A 20,171-nucleotide genomic window follows, 5' to 3' on the forward strand; every position below is an offset into this window, starting at 1 on the left:
GTAAAATCGTGAGGGGGCGTTGATTTCCAGGCAGTGTTGCCAGATTGGATCTGTCTTCTTTTTTTTCTGTGGGCAAGTAAAATGTAGCCTACTGTCAATCAAATGGCAGCAAGTGCTCCTGATCACTAAATATGTGAAAGCAAAAACACAGCCTACTGGTTTTTAAATTCAGCATGTTCATGTGTTAACTTTGATGTCCATCGTGGATTACACACAGTTTGAAATTACAGAGGGTTATTTGCCTCTGAACTTCACCTGATAATCACCATGTTTTTGAGATTTCTTCAGTTATGAAGTTATTCCTTAGTAGCTGTCAAGAAATTAGATGATGCATAGCAAATATCTGATGTTAGTCGGTAATTCGGAGTATTTTTTCCCCCAAAAAATGTAAACAATATCGACTAAAAGAAAATTGGGTTTAACATGTAAGACCACTTGCAGATATCATAGATCATCTAATCTGTTCATATAAAAACGACAACTTTTAATATAACGTTGTCAAAAACAAAAGAAAGAAAGCAAAGAAAAGACCTGACAGAGAAAAAATGATTTAATTGAGCTGTTGCTCCATCAATCTGTGTGGTCTTGGTTTCTGATTTGTTTACTTCTTGTCAGTCAAACCTGGCAACAACACCGCTTCGCTTGCAGGTGCTGCTGCTGAAAAGTAGCGGAAGCGGAAACCGCGTCCTGTCGTCTCGTCTCCTCGAAGGTTCCTGAAGATCTACGAGAGGGTTAGTGCTTTTATTTTCTCATATAAATACATGTTCTTGACACACGACATCGGCGAGTATTGTTGTGAACTAAAAGCAGCGCCCGTTTCTTGAAGTATTGAAGTAAAAAAAATCCCTCCTTTGGGTCGCTGAAGTCTTGATATTTTAAAGCTCGGCCCGTTAGCCATATTGTTGACGGCTGCTGTCCGTCTTCAGTCGCTCTCCGAGGTCCTGAAAACACGATGTGTGAATCAGACAGATACATAATTCATACGCACGTCGAGGTACAGTCGCCGTGGCTCACACTGACACCCACTCGGCTCTGTAAACGAAGTTTTTAAGCTCATTTTCTCAACACAAAACCTCCTCAAAGGCTGCAGGCTGCTAGCTAGCTTGTAGCTTAGCCACAGAGCTAAGAGCCTGTCTGAGAAGAGGAGGAGGAGGAGGAGGCTCTGTTTCTGTCGCAGTGATTGTGACAAAATGACACCCAGACAGGAGCTGTCAACACTTCTACCGTCAATGTCCCGGTACATTAAAGCAGAGCCGGCCCAATGGCATAAGCGAACTCAAAAGCAATTCACTATCTAACGTTATAGTGCGTAAGGCAATTTTATTTGTATAGCCCGTTATCATGACAACATCCTCTGTCCTTAGACCCTCACAAACTCCCAAGAAATCCCTTTTAACAGGGAAAAAACTGGAGAAACCTGAGGGTGGGAAACAGAGGAGGAATCCCTCCCCCTCACCCAGGACGGGCAACATGTATGTTGTATACAGACAAGAAAACTCTTTACAACACGGAATACGGGGTTGTACACAGAATTACCCTTAAATTGTTGTTGTTGCACTTCAAATTGTTGTTGCCCATTGCTGTTGCAGTTCATTTATGACGTGTTTACAGCAAATGCATTGTCTATTGGTTTATTTTGTTACTTTTACTAGACCTATTGTGACCTTCAGTATCGTACTTAGTACTAAATCATTTAAAAAAAACATAGGTAATGTCACAACCTGGCTCATAAGCCGTGACAAAAGGAACTGCCAAAGTGCCAATAAAGCCAGGATGTGACAGTAAGAACATGCCAGACTAGGATGATGATTTGTCATGACAGATTAGAAAAATGAAATAAGGTTGTAGTAGGTGTGTAAATGATCAATAATCAATATTATTGGCAGTAATATAGGGCCCCACAATAACATTTAGCTCAGGGCCCCATGGAGGCATGCATCAAAGACGAGATTGACTCAGATTTTTACCTGTTTTGGAAAGATACTGTAGGTACTGTTTGGTTTCCATAACAAACAACAAAACAGAAAGAGTTATACATAATAAATTTGCGGATCATTTTAGGGAAATATCCTATTCATAAAACCAAATTTAGTCACTCAAAACCTTCATTTATAGCTTTTGAAAAGGAAACTGAACAGTACATCCGGAGTATGTCTGACTCTAACAATAAAAAAACTGCTAACACTTTTCATTTTTGACACCTCTACCGTCTGCAGCGTAGTTTAGCAGTCTCACATTCATATGTGTTTGCTTGCTATTGTGAGTTGGTCCCACCCAGCCCCCTCTCCCCCCTCCTCTTTGTTTTGTGTTGACCGTCTGGTTCCTCCCTGCAGCGCCAGGATTTGGTTTTTCTAACATCCTGAGACAAGTCAATGCAGTCAGGGGGAAGGGAAACCAGCAGGATGAACGCTCACTGAGCCAGCGGCTGCACACAAGCAACTTGAACTCTAGACTTTGACAGCACAGCCAGGCTTCACAAAGAGGTATGAGAGTTACAATGTGCATGTGCGACTTGATATTCATTGGTGGGGCCATCTGGTCCAGATCTGTCTGCCAACTGTTTGAGCATGCAGCATTGTTAACTGTGTTTACTCTGCATCAGATCGTGGTGGTTTGATTACCCACCTCCCAGCCAGACACCATGACGTCCTCTATGCTCCGCCGACAGCTGAAGAACCTGGTCCAGAACTACTCTGAGGCCGAGGTCAAGGTAGGAATAACCTGTAATCTTTCTGTTTAATGTAATTTTGACCAGGAAATAAGATAATTTTCGGTCATGATCTGTAAGTTTGGATACAGATGGCATATTCATCTCAGGGAGAAAGACATGTTGTGTCTTTGGAAACACATCTTCAGCAAAGGTGTGGAGGTTAGAGATCAACAGGTCAAAACACTGGTTCCAAGTTTATTGAAACATGTTCTTTTACTTTTTAAAGGAAAGATTTTACTTTTAATGTCTCAGTGAGAAATCCTTTAGTCCTGAACTTGATGCTTGTCCGTGTCACGTTGAAGGTGGGGACACATTTCTTGCCAGTATGCTGATCAAATGAGATGCGATCAATAAAATCCAAGCAGAACTGATTACTAACCATTTTCAGTGGCACGATGAAAGCAGATTCAAACAAGGAGCTACGCTGCAGCCAGTCCCTCATTGTCCTGCTGTCAGCTTTCTTCTCATTAGCTGACACCTACAACTTGTAACTCTTGTTCTGTAGGTGAGAGAGGCAACGTCCAATGACCCATGGGGCCCGTCCAGCTCCCAGATGGCTGACCTCTCCGACCTGACCTACAACGTGGTGGCCTGCAACGAGATCATGACGATGCTCTGGAAACGCCTGAAAGACGACAAGAACTGGAGACACATCCACAAGGTGAGCGACAGGAGGAGGAGGTGTTTACACTGAAGTAACTCAGTGTCCACTTATTTGTGCCCAGACCATGTTTTAAAACAGCCATTTTACTTGGTTAGCGCCTTTATAGAATCCAGACATTTTCAAATACACCTATTTTTTAATACTGTTTATACTGAATTCAGTATTATTAAATATTATTTGTTGAACAAAGCATTCAGAATTGGCAGCTCTGTTGACACACATGAGAGGCAAACACTGGAATAAAACGGTCTTTATAAATGAAATACACACGCCATAGAAAAATAAATGAACAGTAACTTGAGAACATAAAGTAGAGACATTAAAATTTCATTGGAGGTTTGCGCAGCCGTAGCCAGGGTAGATCAGTGCAGGACTCGGTGTGGCCAATGTCCAAAAAGGGAATAAAAGCACAGTGTCAGCTATCTACAAGGTCAGTATGATCCTGCAGATATCCTTTAATACAGAAGGCATCGCAGTGTGGTTAGCTCTAATGTGATAGACAATGATTCAAATCTAAGTTTGTGTATGTTTAACCAGGTCAGCAGCAGTTAAACTGTCAAAGTTGGAATTTATTTGTGTTCTTCAGACCATCAGCAAAGTCTTTTCCTCTTCCCTCATATCACATATGATATATTGTATCTTTTTAAAGATGAAAACTGCACTACCAACCAAATCTGCGAGGGGTATTTTGTTATCACAAACATGGTATCAAAACAAACTATCACAACTTTGGCGGCCATGTGTGTGTCTTTCCTTTGTTGTATTCATTGTTTTACTCTTTTCATCCTAGTCCCTGACACTGCTGGAGTACCTGTTGAAGACCGGTGACGATCGCGTGCTTTTGAAAATGAAAGACAACATCTACATCGTCAAAGCCCTCACGGAGTACCGCTTTGTAGAAAAGGACGGCAAAGATCAGGTGATATTTGCTTCCTGATAATCTACAAAGCATGCAGCCTTTTAGTGTCCATTAAAATGGTTACATGTCATGCAGTAGGGTTATCTATTATTGGCACTACAATAGCCATGTCATCATACTCTCTATGTCAGGTTCACAGTTAAAGATTCAAAGCAGGTTCATTATAGATTTTATTCAGAGGAGTACAACTTTTTATCACTAACAGACTTGACGACATTCAAAGGACTTAAATCAGATCTGATTAATTCAATGAATTCATGAATATGAATAAAATTCAGACTTAGTCAAATCATAGTCTAATACAAGCATATCTGTCCTAGGGTGGGAATGTGAGAGAGAAGGCCAAGGTTGTCCTCGTCCTAATGGAGGATGATGATAAACTAAAGGAGGAGAGAGACTTTGCTTTCAAGACCAGAGAGAAGACATCAAAAGGCGCTGCTGGTGAGCCCCTCTGTCCAATTACTCACTACTAAATGCCCACAGTTTAATACAACTCATTATACCTGTCTGTCAGAAAAAGTTCATTCAACCTTTTTTCTCCATCCTTCCTTCTAATCAGCTTCATCTTCGGATGCCGTAAAGGATCCAAGCTACAAGCCAGTTTTCGTTGCTGGGGCCTCAGGTCTTCCATGCTTAGACAACATACCGTCAGTGGCTGATTTAACCGCTTCATTTGAAAAAAAGAAAGAGGAACGGCTCAAACAGGAAGCTGACAAGAAAGAGGCAGAGAGAAGGGTGAGTATTTAGCATTTCCGTCAGATTTTGATGTGCATATCCTTATACTCTTAAACAGTAATCAGCCATCCCTTCTCCATAGCTCAGATTCAACCAGGTCTGTTCGGGAAACAGAGTATTTGTGGAAATATTATGTCAATTCAAGCTTAGAGTCTAAAATGGAACTGCATGAAGACGATTCACTGGTGCACGGTGATCATGTGATTATGCATTGGTTCATAGTGAAGAACAATTTATGGATTTACACAGTTTGGGTTAAGTGTGAGACAGTCAACCAAAGCCTAATGCAAAGTTGAATCAAGCATTCACTAACTTTCCTCAAAGGGGAAGCAGTGAAAGAAATATCTTAGACACTCTTATTAAAGGAGAATTCCGGTAATTTTCTAAGTACCGCTCTACAGCTCTAGGTCCCCGAGTGCGACCATAGTTGATCGGCACAAGTTGAGTCACATACGTTAATAGAGCATCTTAATGTTATCAGGTTAAGTTTTTCTGGAGTATTGAGCTTAATTGAAATGCATTTGAAAGGTAGAGATGGCATCTAAAAGTTTTTCTATAGAGTACAAATTTTCCAGAGGAGGGCCAACTTACTTTTTTTTGCTTCCGACACCACTGCTTATAATTACCAAATACTGTAAGCCAAGTACCAAATATAACTGATTATTTGACACAAGTGTACCAGTTTAGTTAGAAGTGGTAACACTTTAATAATGTGTAATTGTAATTTCCTAGGCAAAGATGAGTGACGATGAACTGAAATGGGAAGATGCAGGCAAAGGCAATGACGCAAAAGTTAATGCTTGGGGTGGAGAAAAGGCAGAGGAGGAGGTGGTCGAGGAGGTGAAGGAGGTGAAGCCAGATCCATGGGGAGCCCCCAAAGAACCCAAAGAGGCCACAGATCCATGGGGCACACCCACAAGACCTGAAACTACTGATACTACAGCGGATGAAGATCCATTTGCAGCACCAAAAACTGCTGAAGATCCATTTGCAGCACCAAAAACTGAGAAAGATCCATTTTCTGCACCAAAAAATGGAGGAGATCCTTTTGCTGCACCAAAAAATGGAGAAGATCCTTTCACAGCACCAAAGGACGGGCCTGATCCATTTAGTGCAGCAAAAGATGATCCTTTCAACGCCCCAAAAGACAGTTCGGACCCATTCAATGCGCCCAAAGACAAGGAGGATCCATTTGCTGCTCCGAAAAATAAAGCGGATCCCTTTAGTTCGTCTAAAGATGATCCATTCAGTGCTCCAAAGGGTGATCCTTTCAATACCCCAAAAGATGATCCATTTAATGCCCCAAAAGATGATCCTTTCAATGACCGAAAAGAAGATCCCTTTAACACCCCTAAGGATGATCCCTTTACTGCCCCCAAAGAAGACCCATTTAACACCCCAAAAGTTGATCCTTTCAATGCCCCTAAAGAAGACCCATTCAACACCCCAAAAGATGACCCTTTTAATGCCCCAAAAGATGACCCATTCAGTACCCCAAAAGTTGACCCTTTTAATGCCTCCAATGATGACCCATTCAGTACCCCAAAAGATGACCCTTTCACCGCACCAGCATCAACCCCTCCTAAAGAAGACCCGTTTACAACACCAGCATCGGACGACCCCTTCGGTGCTCCCACAACACTTCCTAAAGAGGATCCTTTCTCTGCACCATCCAAACCTGCTCAAGGTGACCCATTTGCTGCACCAGTAACACCACCTAAAGAGGATCCTTTCTCTGCACCATCCAAAGCTCCAGAAGAGGATCCCTTTGTTGCTCCAACAACACCACCTAAGGAGGACCCTTTCTCTGCACCATCCAAACCTCCAACAGAAGATCCCTTTGCCTCACCAACAACACCCCCTAAGGCAGACCCATTTGCAGCACCATCCAGCGCACCAAATGATGAAGCCCCGGATCCCTTCAATATTGTGGAGTCACCCAAAGACAGTGCAGATGCGTGGGGAGCCCCTGCCACCTCTCCACCTGCCACCGCAGCAGATGCCTGGGGAACATCATCAGCACCAAAGGAAACCAAGGGTGGAGATCCTTGGGGAGATGGGGCCTCCTCACCTACTGATACTTCAGATCCATTTGGGGATTCATCCAAACCAGACGATGACCCATGGGGAGCCCCAGGTAAGAAGCAAACAAATTAACAACAAGATAAATCTTTTTAGATTTACTCTTGAAACTTTGGGGCATATCTATGCAAAGAAATCCCTCAAACTTAAGATTCTGCATTCACAGTGGAACTTGCTGAAATGTCATGATAGGAATTAATGTGGCCATAGGGGGGAAATGTCACCTCTGTAGTACCAAAATGGACCAGTGGAACTACCATTGAGTATTACACCATACTGGCATTCTGTGCTTCAGTAAGGGGAGTGGGTAGTCTACTAATTGTAAGGTTGGTCTCCAGCCCCGTCTGTGTCCTGTCTCTTTAGGCAACAACCCCAAAATAAGTGATAATTGGTTTAGTTTAGTTTAGTTTATTTAGATCCCCATTAGCTTTTGCCACGCAGCAGCTATTCTTCCTGGGGTCTTTTCATCATAATAAATGACAAATACAAACCATTAACACATAAAATACATTAATACATAAAACACATACTCAATACAAGAAAAAAAAAAAAAAAAAAAAACAAACAAACATCCAAGACAAACACTTAACATATGTTACCCGCTCTTACATTGAATCACTACACAACAAGAATACCAGGACCCAGTTTTACAAATAGGCTACTAATGGTCAAAATTGCGATCAAAATAATAATCTCTTAATTTCATTTTAAAACTAACCATGTTTCTTTGTTGTATAACATAATTCGGAAGGGCATTCCACTCCTTCATAGCTCGATATAATACTGTGCCTTGAGAGAGTGCCCTGGGTAAAATAAAATAACCTCCAGCAGCATGTCGAGTTGAATAATTATGTGTGTTTGAACTAAAAGATAATTTTCTATACAAAATGTATGGCATTTTAGTTGTTATTATATTTTTAAGAAAAACCATCATCAAATATGACAATCTGTGCTTAACATCCAGCCAACAAGACTGGCATGTATTTGACAAATATTCGACCTTATTCCACACATAAGTGCAACACGTGCTGCTTTATTTTGTATAAGTTGCAGTTTTCTGATATTGGCTAGTGAGGTATTGGACCAAACAACTGTACAATAATCCATATGCGACAAAACCAGTGCTTGAATGACTTGTTTAGTAATTTGTGTTGTTAAATATTTAGAGGCATCTCCTAATCATTGAAAGAATGTTTCCAATTTTGGTTATTATCCTCTTTTATGCATGTCCCATGATAATGTATGATCTATGATGATTCCTAATAATTTTACCTCTTTCACATGTTTAATTAATTTGTTATTGATCATCACATTAAGCTCTGGGTTTGAACGCAGTGAATAGTTTGATCCAATAACCATACTAGTTGTTTTTGACACATTCAAAATTAATCCATTACAGTTAACCCACTCAGAAACCAACTTCATTTCTTCATTTAAATGTCTATTTAATCCATCAATAGTTCTTTCAGCTAAGTAAAATTTGTCGTATCATCGGCATACATTGTCATGCGAGCTGTTTTTAATGCCAAGGGAAAATTCATTGGTGAAGATTGAGTACAAAAGAGGTCCAAGGCAACTTCCTTGGGGTACTCCTGTCTTACTTGTTTTAAATTGACTCACTTCCATTGAAATAAACCATTTGCCATCTCTCACACAAATAACTTTTTAATAATTAACAAAGCTGATGATGAAAAACCCATAATGTTTCAGTTTTGCCAATAATAATTCATGATCTAGAATATCAAACGCTGCCGAAAAATCCCAGGAAACAGCTCCTATCATTTTCTTTTGCGAGATTTCATTACACCAGTCATCTAACATTTGTGTCATAGCTGTTGTTGTAGAATATTTTTCCCTGTAAGCATGCTGAAAATCTGTAAATAAATAATTATTAGAAAAATATGACTGAATTTGCTCATACACAATTTTTTCCATGATTTTACTCAAAATCGGCAATAAACTGATAGGTCGACTATTTGACTCAGAAAACTGCAACTTTTTGTTTTTGGGAATTGGTATTATTTTTGCAATTTTCCATCCTTGTAGCCATATATTTTTAGTCAAACATAAATTAATTATATGTGTTACCACTGGGGCCACAATACCAACAATAGGTTTCAATAACCTTCCATCAAGAAAAATCAACCCCAGGTGACTTATTCTTACAAATCATTAATAATAACTCAACTTTAGAAACTGTAACAGTCTTGAAATCAAAAATACATTCTTTACCTTCCATAATTTGGTTAATTAGTCTATCTGCAAGGTCAGTATCATTATGCTGTACAGTACTTTTTAACTTATCGATTTTTATTAATGAAATAATTATTCAAATGATTAGCAATGTCCTTGGGTTTGGTCAAGAACTCTCCTCCAGTTTCTAAGTAAGATGGTGAAGACTTGGTGTGGCCCTTAACTAAAACATTTAGTGTACTCCATAATCTTTTACTATCGTGCTTCATTTCCTGAACTATGTTATCATAATATTCTTTTTTTCTCCTCCTATTTAACTTTGTAACAAAATTTCTTAATTTACAATAAATTTGCCAGTCCGATTTAATACCAGATGATAAAGCAATCTGTTTTGCCTGATCTCTTTCAATCATATGTTCTTTTGTTTCTCTGTCCAACCATGGTGAGTTAACAGTCCTCACTGTGGCTTTTCTCACAGGTGCATGTTGATCTATAACACCTGTTAATGTATCATCAAAAACTTTAAAGGCAGCTTCAGGATCTTCAAGCAACAGAATATTTGATATCTTAGCATTTGAAACATCTCTTACATATTTTTCTTCATCAAATGCTTTAAATGACCTCTTCTTAATTATTCTCGACCCCTCCTTGGGCACCTTTGTTTTCCTAACTATTGCAATTAGATTGTGATCGCTGCATCCTATAGGCATAGATATAGCTTTGGAGCAGATCTCAGGTGTATTTAAATAGAGATGATCAATACAAGTGGCCACTCTCCTGCCATCATTATTAAAGCTAATTCTTGTTGGTTTGTTCATTGCTTGAGTCAATCCCGAAGCTGCACATATATCAACCAATTTCCTTCTCATTGGACAGGACAACAACTCCCAGTTTACATTCATATCTGCCATAAAATATAACTCAAGATTTGTACAACAAGCAGAGTCAAGCATTTCACACATTTTATCTAAATATTCACAATTAGCACTGGGGGGTCTGTAACCACATCCTATAAGTATAGGCTTGAGATGTTTTAAATGTACTTGCAACCAAAGAACTTCAATGTCAGTTTGCATTAAATCATGTCTTATTCTTACAGGTAGGTGGCGCTGCACATAAATGCAGATCCCACCTCCATAAGCATTTCTGTCTTTCCTATAAATATTAAACCCCTCTATCATCAGTGACGTGTCCTCAAATGTAGAATCTAAATGCGTTTCAGACACGGCCAAAATATGAAAATTATTTGACAGGATTATGTTCTCCACTTCATTTAATTTATTCCTAATACTACATATATTTATATGGGCCATTTTTAGGCCTTTCCTCGGTAATTTATATGACATTAAACAGGGTGTACATTCTTATCAGTCTTATTCGAGTTGATTCAATTTCAGAGCAACATAAAATACATTTAACATTGTAACAAATACCCACAGACATTAAAAAAACAAATAAATTAACACTTTGTATTGTCAAAAAAATTATACCACTCGTCTATCCGTGAGAATCAGCCAACCTCCTACGTTTACATTTGAATGAACTCAGTTCCGTTTAATCCTCCTGAAATCATACAGTCGTATCACTGAGCTGATAAACTGCAAATGCATTCGCTTAAACTTAATTTTCTACCCTTTTATCACTCCTTGGAAGTAAATATAATAATAATAATAACGGAAACCTCATTTATTTCTTAATATAAACGAAATCATATTTTCTTTATTGATCACCATAGTTTATCCAAACTTAAACCATCCAAGTTTAAACAATTTATCATCATATAACAAATAATTATTCAGTCTGTGTTCTGCATGCTTACCGCACAAGTTTACTGTCTCTTTCATTTTCAGGGTAGATCATGTTGAGTCAGTCTCCACATTACGCACCAGCTGCGCTCGCGCTGTTCACCACTCCCCGTCTCCATATTACGCACAGTCTGTGCTCGCGCTGTTCACCATTCTCCCACACCTCAGCGACCTCGCATCCTTTTAGGATTGTCTTCGTGTTCAAATGTCATTCCATAAACGTAATCCAAAGTCCAAATCATGGGTCCCGTTCCTGTCCATTGCTCAAACACACACTGCTTCATGAGCTTCCTCCAACTTCAGTCCAGCATTTACTGCGTATGCAGCGATGGTTTAATCTTTTCCTCGAAGAATTTCTCTGCTTCACTAACTTTCTGGAAGATCTTTTTCTCTCCATTGAAAGTTAGGATGAGAGTGGCCGGGTGAATTAGACCACTTTGTATGCCAGCCCGATGCAGCTTTCCTCTGACGTTGTTAAACAGTGCTCTCCTCCTTGCCATTTCTGTTGTCAGATCAGGGAATATCTTCAACTTCATGTTTTTAATATTCCAGCACACTTTTCTGATTTTGCCATTTCAGGATAGCTTCCTTCACCATGAACCGCTGCAATCTCACGATCATGGGTCTTGGACCAGGGCCTTTGCCGGCGACTCTATGCGCAATCTCTACATCAGGAGACCAGGAAGATTCCTTTGTCCCGTGAAAACGTATTCAGAAGCGCAGACATGTATTCAGTGGCATTATCACCACACCCCTGTCCCAGTCCAAAGACCCTTATATTTAAATCTTCGACTGTAACCTTCCAGTCTGTCAGTTTTGTCTTTCAGCTCTTGATTTTTCCTGTTGGAGTGCGTTACATATTTTCCGAAGCGCACCACATTCTCTCTCCAGTTCATTTATTTGGTCAGACTGACCCGATAACACCGTCTCCATGCCCGTCACTTTTTCTGCACATGACTTCACATCAAGTTTTATGGAATTAAGCTGCGGTTGCAGTTCATCCATGTGTGCTTTTAGTTCCTCCCGTATTATCGAGCGGATTAATTCAGACATTTCTTTTTTATCCATCTCTTTTACTGGTACCTGTGCCACAGTTGAAACAGGTGAATCAGGTAAATCAGTGCCAGGTGGTGCGGAGATTGGCGTCTGCTTCTCTCCACGCTTTCTTCTAGTCATTTAAACTTCCAGACCACTTTGCTTCGGTTCAGGTCGGTTCAGGTCAAAGGAATCCACCTTTCCGCCAGGGATCAGGAGTTTTTCCGAGAATTTGCATCACCAAACTTGGAATTTAACCATAATATCTCGGAGTATTGGCGTTCTCCGCACACGAGTGCTCCTCACGTGCCACCGGACATGTCTTTGGGAGGATCAGTCAAGAGTCAGTTAACAGTTGGAGTCTGATCAAGGGGGAGGTTGATATTTGATGCCAGTGACCAAGTTTGAACAGAGACAGGGTTACAATCTTTCCTCCATTAATGACCACTTGTTAACCATTCACTGAAGTGCTGTAGATCCTGGGGCCTAGTTCTATAACCACTGGGGAAGGTTGGGTAATGTGCTAAACTGTGGAAACCTTGTGTTTAGAGTAGTTCATCACAACTAGTCTTACACAATATTACTGTTGTGTCCGGTTTAAGCCTGTCTGTTCTTTGTACCCACTTAGCTGCAGCTCCAGCCAGTGGGGACGATGCATGGGGTTCACCTGCTCCACCCGCTGACAACTCCCAATCTAGTGACCCCTTTGGAGACGGAGCATCTAAAGCCAATGATCCTTGGGGTGCACCAAGCAATGCAACTAGCGATGCCACAGGTAAAACACAGTTTACACTGAATCTCTGTGATCCATCCATTACCCCGGAGAATAAACTCTTGTCTGCTTTGGGTTCAGCAGTGAAATTCTTCATTCTGATTAAATCGGCTGAAATCTATCTGCTTCTTTCTTGGCTGACAAGTGACTCTAAAGACTAAACTCTGTGTGTGGCAGCATGGATTTGCACCTTTCTTGTACGTGTTTTCATGTAAAGGTCATTTGCATGTGTGCCCACTTTCCTCCATTTACTTCCATCCCACTTCCATCTCACCTCCACCTCTCCATCTGTCGGCAGCTAACAATTTAATCAATTAACCTTCTCTTCCGCTTTGCTCTCTCTTCCTCCCTGACCTGTCTCCCCTGAAGAAAACACCTTTTAGAGTAGCATTGGACCTGTATTTTATTGCAGGAAAGCGAACAGCACAAGGAGAGGAGATGTACAGAAGGACCGCTTCGTTCTTGGGCTCAGCGGGGGCGTCGCTGGTTGACTTGGACGATCTATTTTCTGCTCACCCCAAACCCAAACAACGCCCCCTCGTCGACACACTCGCTGCCCAGATACCAGCCGTCGGTAAGGACAGATAAAAAAAAACGCTTCGCTCTGGGTGACAAAGACGGTTCTTGACGAAGGCTTCATGTGTATTTTATTTGTGGTGCGCTTCATTCCAATGGATGCATGATCAACCTCCGAGACTGGTTAACCTCTGAGACACTAAACATCTGCCACGCAGTGATGTTAAAAATGCATTCCACTACTGTTCAGCTGAAGTCTTCAGTCCAGAGAGAGAGAGAGAAGGAGAGAGTGAGGGAGGGGTGGGGACAGCATGACTGACAAATAGATATTTATCAATAGGTTTGTATGGAAAAGATTATTGTGATTATGTGTTTTGCCCACCCACCCCTCTCCTGTGGTGTTGCTGTAGAGTATAGGTGTTATGTTTGTGTGTGTATGTGTGTGTGTAAGCATTAGTAACCTACTGACGTTACCCTGTATAGATACTCGTGTATATTAACCAGCAGATATATAACTCCTCCTCCCCTCCTCCTCTCTCTGCTCTGCTCTGGTGCACTTTTCTCTTTGCTGGAAAACTTTGAACTGTCCTCCCCCTTCGAATCCTTCCTCCCCCTCATCCCTTCATCCCGCCATCACTTTTCCAAATTTCCCAGGCGCTTTCAAAGCCATGGGCATGACGTCTGGCCCTGTGGTCAGGTCGGGGGCTGTTGCAGGGGGGTTCCTTCCTCAATCGTCACACCTACCCGGGAGTCCTTTTGGTTCCACCCTTGCGCCCCTCCACGGTGCACCTACTCCTACATTTGGGGCCGCTAATCCCTCCGGTGAAACTCCCCTTTTCCAGCTACCATCCCATAATAATATGGGTGCGTATTATTCCGGCTGCAACATGCTTCATGCTGCCCGGGCGGCTCCAGAAATGGCACCGGTACTTCCTGGTTCTGTGGGAGGGAGTCCGCTAATGGGAGGAGTGGGGATGATGGTGCAAACCGGACCTCCCGTCGGGAATCCTTTGCTGTCGGGAACGGGAATGGGTCAGTCCAGTTTGTTTGGAGGAGGAGGAGGAGGAGGAGGAGGAGGAGGAGTGGGCGGAGCCATGCCACAGATTGTGGGCGGAGTCCCGTTGCAGCCACATTTGCTGTCAGGCAGCGGGTTCGGTGAGACGATGAGTAACAACAACAACAACCCATTCCTGTTCTGACACCTCGGGGAGTAAAGTCTCTGACAAACACCAGAAAAGAAGAAAAAAAAGGATGTTTGTATTTTGAAGAGACACTTGGAGATGTTATAGCCCTCTAGAAGTATAAACTTCATCCTCATCCTCATCGTCATCACCATTTCTAAGCCATACGACAGCAGCAGCTCCATTCCTGCTCTGAGTCATACTTCGCCACAATCACAGGTGCTGGTTTCAGAAACGACAGTAATTTCACAATCAGACTAAGATGCAATAACACTGTAACTTTGTTACAATTACAATGAAGTGCTCTAAAACTCTATGAAACCTTATACTATGATGTACTGTTAGACTTCACGAGCAGCATTTGACTTAAAGGGCAAAAAAAAACATGAAAACTCCCTCAGCTTCTCCGCTCCTTCCTCCTCCTCCTCCTCCTCCTCCCTCCGTCCCCTCAGTCCTTTAATCTGCACAGACCCAACAGCCATTGATTCAGTGTAAACAGTATAATATAGAAACAGAACAATGTGTGTGTGTGAAGCTGTACACTTCTTCTTATCTGAAACAAATCTACTTGATTAATAATTTTTCATGTGCAAGTCAGAGCAGCAGGAAGCACCTGAGTGTCTGTGTAGAAAAACTGAAGAGTTGCTGAATGTGTGTGTTCTGTGGACGGACCTGTGAAACATTAACACTATTGATCCGGGAAATGACGTCACTGTAGGTTTTCATTTAGTGTGCATGTGTTTGTACAGGGCAGAGAGTGTGTGTATGTGTGTGTGTGTGTGTGTGTGACCTGCGCACAGTGTGCAGTAAATATTGTGCTGATGTAAATAGTGGAAGTAATCACAGATAAACCTTGAAATATACTGTATATCAGAGTGTTACAATCACGAGTAACTATTTATTGATCTATTTATTGATTTATTGCTTGATTATTTATTGACGCAGCAATGGCCTCCAATAAAAACTAATAATCAGGTTTGATTACAGTGTCACGCTGAGCTGGTTGCATTAATCAAGCATGATTGGCTGTTGAAACACTGCATAATCGATCAGCTCAGTAACCAATGGTGGCTTTATCTTCCCTGTAGTCCTTCCTGATCCATCGTGTTATTGATCGTGTCCTCTCTGTACCAGCGGCCGTTAGACCAGAAGCAGAAACCTGTCGTTGTGTGATGATGTTTAGCTGCAGCGTTGGCTGAATTAAAAAAATAAAAATAAAAAAATCGACCTGCATGCTGTCTGAGCAGACCCTCCTCTGTAAACATCTGTGTGTGTGTGAGTGTGTGTCATCTATTTGGTGTGTGAGTAGGGTTGCAAAATTCCGGGAATTTTCAAAGTTGGAAACTTGGAACAAACGGGAATAAATGGGAATAGATCCGAAAGTTACAAAATTGAAGGTTGACCCTAAACAGGGAACTTAAATATATTTGGGGAAAATATATTGTAGCATAATCTTGGCTAAAACAACCAGATTTAATGCAAGTACACTTAAATATCTATATGCTATTCCTCCATCACATGCAGTCAGCACACTGCTTACTGCAAGACTATTGAGGAGTATTGGGAGTAATATTTTACTCAACATTCATGTTTTTGTTGTTTAGTAAAATAATTTATTGTTCTTACAAGAATTAAAACTTAAAGTTCTAGTCACAAATAAATTTGTTGAAATGTCATGTTTTTTTAATTGTATTATTTTGCATGGATGTCTGCTTATGACAAAACAAAAATATTTAAATTTACGTATGTTTGGATATAAGTTTGTTTAAATTACCCCCAATTTCCAGTTAATTCCCATAAATTCCCAATAGATCCCATAATTCCCATGGAAAGTTTCTGGAAATTTGCAACCCTATGTGTGAGTGGCTGATGAAATTTCAACACACCTGTAGAAGAAGGTCAATATGTACAAAAGGCTCTGCTTCTCCACATCATGTCATGTAGCTCTTCTTTACACAGCTGCTTCGTGGCGGCTGAAGGTTTTCAGACAGTTTTTTGACCTTGAAACACACGAACAGAAGCAGAAGATGATCAATGAGAAACGGTAAAAAAAAATCGAAACCACCCCTGAACGCAACTGTGGGTTTTCTTTGTGTTTCACGGGCCTGTACGTACGTGTCCTTCGTGTGTTTTCAGCTCCTATTAATGTGAACTTTGGTGGGAAAAATGGACTGAAAGACTTTAGTCGGTTCGATGTGAGGAGTTTCAGTAGAGATGGATGAGATGAGTCCATAACGTTGATATTATTTCTCAAATTTAATTTTGTATGAAATGAATTTATTTTGCTTTGTATTTAAATTTAAAGTTGTGTTGTAAACTGTGACAGTATACAGTACATTTGAGAAATAAAATGATGACACGTTCACTGCTCTCGCACTGTTGCCTGATTTTTATTAAGAGGATTATCTCTGTGTGCTCAAAAGCTTCTGTCGAATTGAATGTCACCTTTTAAACTCCAATTGTTTAATGTTCTTTACAGATCTCCTTGAGCCAAACTTTGTCTTTGAACCTAAAAATAACTTTCTCCCTGTCGCCACCAGAGGGCCATAAAGACACATTAAATCACTGTATTACAGTCACTCCACTTCCATTTACATTGACTTAGTGCGTCTGTAAAATAAAACATATTAGGGGACGCATCATTTAATTATGCAACATTTAACATGAAGGCTGTGAGTATGAATAATCTCCTGTCAAAATGCATTAAAATGTATGAGTTGCAACTGATTCATCATTGTATTTCAAGGGGTCCGCTGAGTCTTTGTGCACTGACGTCGTCCTCTGCTCAGAAATATCTTTATGACTGTTGCCTGGAAATTTCACCTTCACTGTGCTGAATGACGTACGAGCAGAGATTCATACAAAAAAAAATATGTTTTTCAAACATTCAACTGCTGAAGGACAAAATGTTTCTCTGTGCTCACCTTGAAACCTCAGTGTAAAGCTCCAACGTTTTACTTTTTATCTGAGGTTTTGATCCATGAATTGATGAATGAATTTCCCTTTGTGTAGTTTTGCATCTCCTCTCTCAGCTTCTCTCTGGAGCTCTAGTAACAACAGGTCCGTGTCAGCCAATCAGATACTTTCACAGTATTAATATAGAACCTAGAGCTGCTTTATAATCACACTACACATGGACATCTACCTTTAGACTGTATGGAGCTTTAACACAAACATCTACCTTTATACTGTATGGAGCTTTAATAAAAAACATCTACCTTTATACCGTATGGAGCTTTAATAAAAAACATCTACCTTTATACCGTATGGAGCTTTAATAAAAAACATCTACCTTTATACCGTATGGAGCTTTAATAAAAAACATCTACCTTTATACCGTATGGAGCTTTAATAAAAAACATCTACCTTTATACTGTATGGACCTTTAATACAAACATCTACCTTTATACTGTATGGAGCTTTAACACAAACATCTACCTTTATACTATTCTGAATATTCTAATCTGTACTTTTCCATTTAATCAATCCATTAATTTATCTCCTGATTAATTGAAGTACTGTAATAGTGGGAGTGGAGTCGGTTGTTGAGAAGTGGAGGAAATGCAGGACTGATGTGTTGAGCCGGATGTGAGTCTCCCCATTCATGGAGAGACACGGCTTATAGTCTAAAAACAGCAGGGGGGGAGATTGGGAATTTGACAGTTACTCAGCATGAGTTACATTAGGACACGATGGTCAGCTGAGTCCTTGTGTTGCCTTTTTTTTTTACACAAGCAAGTCAGATTGCGTAATCCAAACTGAACAGTTGTTATGTAGCAGTAACATAAGAGCTGCAGATGTTTGTTACCACTGATTTAGTTGTGTTGTGGTGTTTTTCCACTGGTTCTTTCTTTGTCTAAGCACCATGAACAGGTGCTGGTTGAAGTATCTTAATGAATCAAATACAGTTTTGTCCTAAAATGTCTCATTAATGTGGTGTTAATTCATTTAGAGTTGTAAATCAGACAAAACAACAGTCTATACATATTACAGGGAAATATTGATCAGTGAATCATATATCTGTTCTGATCCAGACAATAAACAGCTTCATGATAAGTTATAAACAATATAAACATTAATGTGCGTCATCCAAGAAAAGTTTAGGAACCTCAGCTTTATGAGCAATTCTCATGGAGTCTGACGTTGTCGTTAACCACATACTGTAACTGACCAGCTTCAGGGCCTTCGGTGTCACCATGGAGACCAGATGATGCCATAGAGATGCTGAGTAGTATATATTTTGATTTCCAACCAAAATCAGACAAAATCTGTCCAATGTCGGGTTTTAACATCCATCTAAGTTGTCGCTTTTAACCAGAGAAGAAAGATGCAAACCGTCAATTAAAGCAGAAGTAAGCGATCTGGTTGTTTTGGCTAACTTCTTGTCAGCCGATGGAGTTATCAGTCCCCGCCCTCGTCCCTACGTCACCACATCACGCGCATCCCTTGGCTGCACACACAGAGAGGACCGCCCCTTTATGCCGTTCTCTCTCCTCATTGGATGAAGGTTGTAGGATACAAGGAAAGTTTTCTCCTCGGCTTACAGCAGAGCAGAGTGACTGACAGACCCATGTTTCAGACCAAACACTCTATAGAAGTGATTGCTGTCGGAAGATATAACTATTTAAGACTTATATTACAGTTTTTCTCAATCGCTTTGGTGCTATTCTCAGATCAGAATGAAAGTTCCACAACATGTAGTCATTTCTCCACATCACAGTAGCAGTTTCTCCTTCCTCTGAACAAATTGCAAATGCTTTTGGACATGTATCAGTTGCTCTCATACAATTCTCTGCTGTTTTACAACATTATCATTTGTTTATGTCATGTCAGTCAAAATGAACTATACTTTTGAACGCTGAATAGTCTTTCCCTATAAAACTAATAGTCCTCATTTCATTGCTTGAGTCATTACATACAAAATTGTTGAACTAGTTTTCAAAATCTGTAAAACTAATTTTAAATGTTGGGAGAAGCACTGTGAATTCAATTATTCAAACATTTACAGTAAGGAACAACAGGTATGTATGGTAACAATCTGCACTGCTGTCATTGTGTCAGGCATTACTGTTAGATACAGTGGGACAAGAACTTTTTTACATTTACATTTAGACTTACAGCTTCACTAGAGAACAGATTTACTGTATTGTAATGTATTACAGCAACCACAGTAAAGATTTCCCATCTTTACAGTACGGTACTGTACTACAGCATTTTACAAGTAGGAAGCACTTTTACAGTATTGTACACTACAGTAATAATGGTTGATGCAGTACATGTACTGTACATTACTGTAATTTTACTGTGCATCACATAGGATTACCAGACAACCTCACAGAGGTGGAAGAGACTGAGCCCTTTTTACTCTGCTACAAGAACAAGACATTTGTGCAATGGTGATTACAAACAATGGCATAAGGTTGAAAGTGATACAATGTAAGGATGACATTACTGTATCTTTGGGAATATTGAATCTGTTTCAATCGCTACAATTGACAGAGTGATGTAGATGAAAATGTGACTGGAACGTCTGGATGTGCAGGAATGATTTACAGTACT

At 40.3% G+C, this 20,171-nt stretch overlaps 1 protein-coding gene across 2 annotated transcripts; it reads left to right on the top strand.

The window, feature by feature from the left end:
- Positions 1-574: 574 nt before the first annotated feature.
- LOC146978099 (uncharacterized) lies at positions 575-16,977 on the top strand. Of its 2 annotated transcripts, XM_085790823.1 has the most exons (12): positions 575-731; positions 2,334-2,483; positions 2,603-2,710; positions 3,216-3,371; positions 4,165-4,293; positions 4,614-4,734; positions 4,853-5,028; positions 5,761-5,975; positions 6,006-7,165; positions 12,772-12,918; positions 13,328-13,489; positions 14,086-16,977. In XM_085790823.1, exons 3-12 carry the CDS (start codon positions 2,642-2,644, stop codon positions 14,628-14,630), a joined length of 2,880 nt encoding a protein of 959 aa, XP_085646949.1. In that variant the 5' UTR covers positions 575-731; positions 2,334-2,483; positions 2,603-2,641; the 3' UTR covers positions 14,631-16,977. The 2 variants fall into 2 exon arrangements, with proteins under 2 accessions (XP_085646949.1, XP_085646948.1); XM_085790822.1 differs by having other exon boundaries at positions 5,761-7,165.
- Positions 16,978-20,171: the final 3,194 nt, after the last annotated feature.

This window comes from Trachurus japonicus, chromosome 11 (genome assembly GCF_045865225.1).
Source record: "Trachurus japonicus isolate A0001 chromosome 11, Traja_1.0".
Lineage (NCBI taxonomy): Eukaryota > Metazoa > Chordata > Actinopteri > Carangiformes > Carangidae > Trachurus > Trachurus japonicus.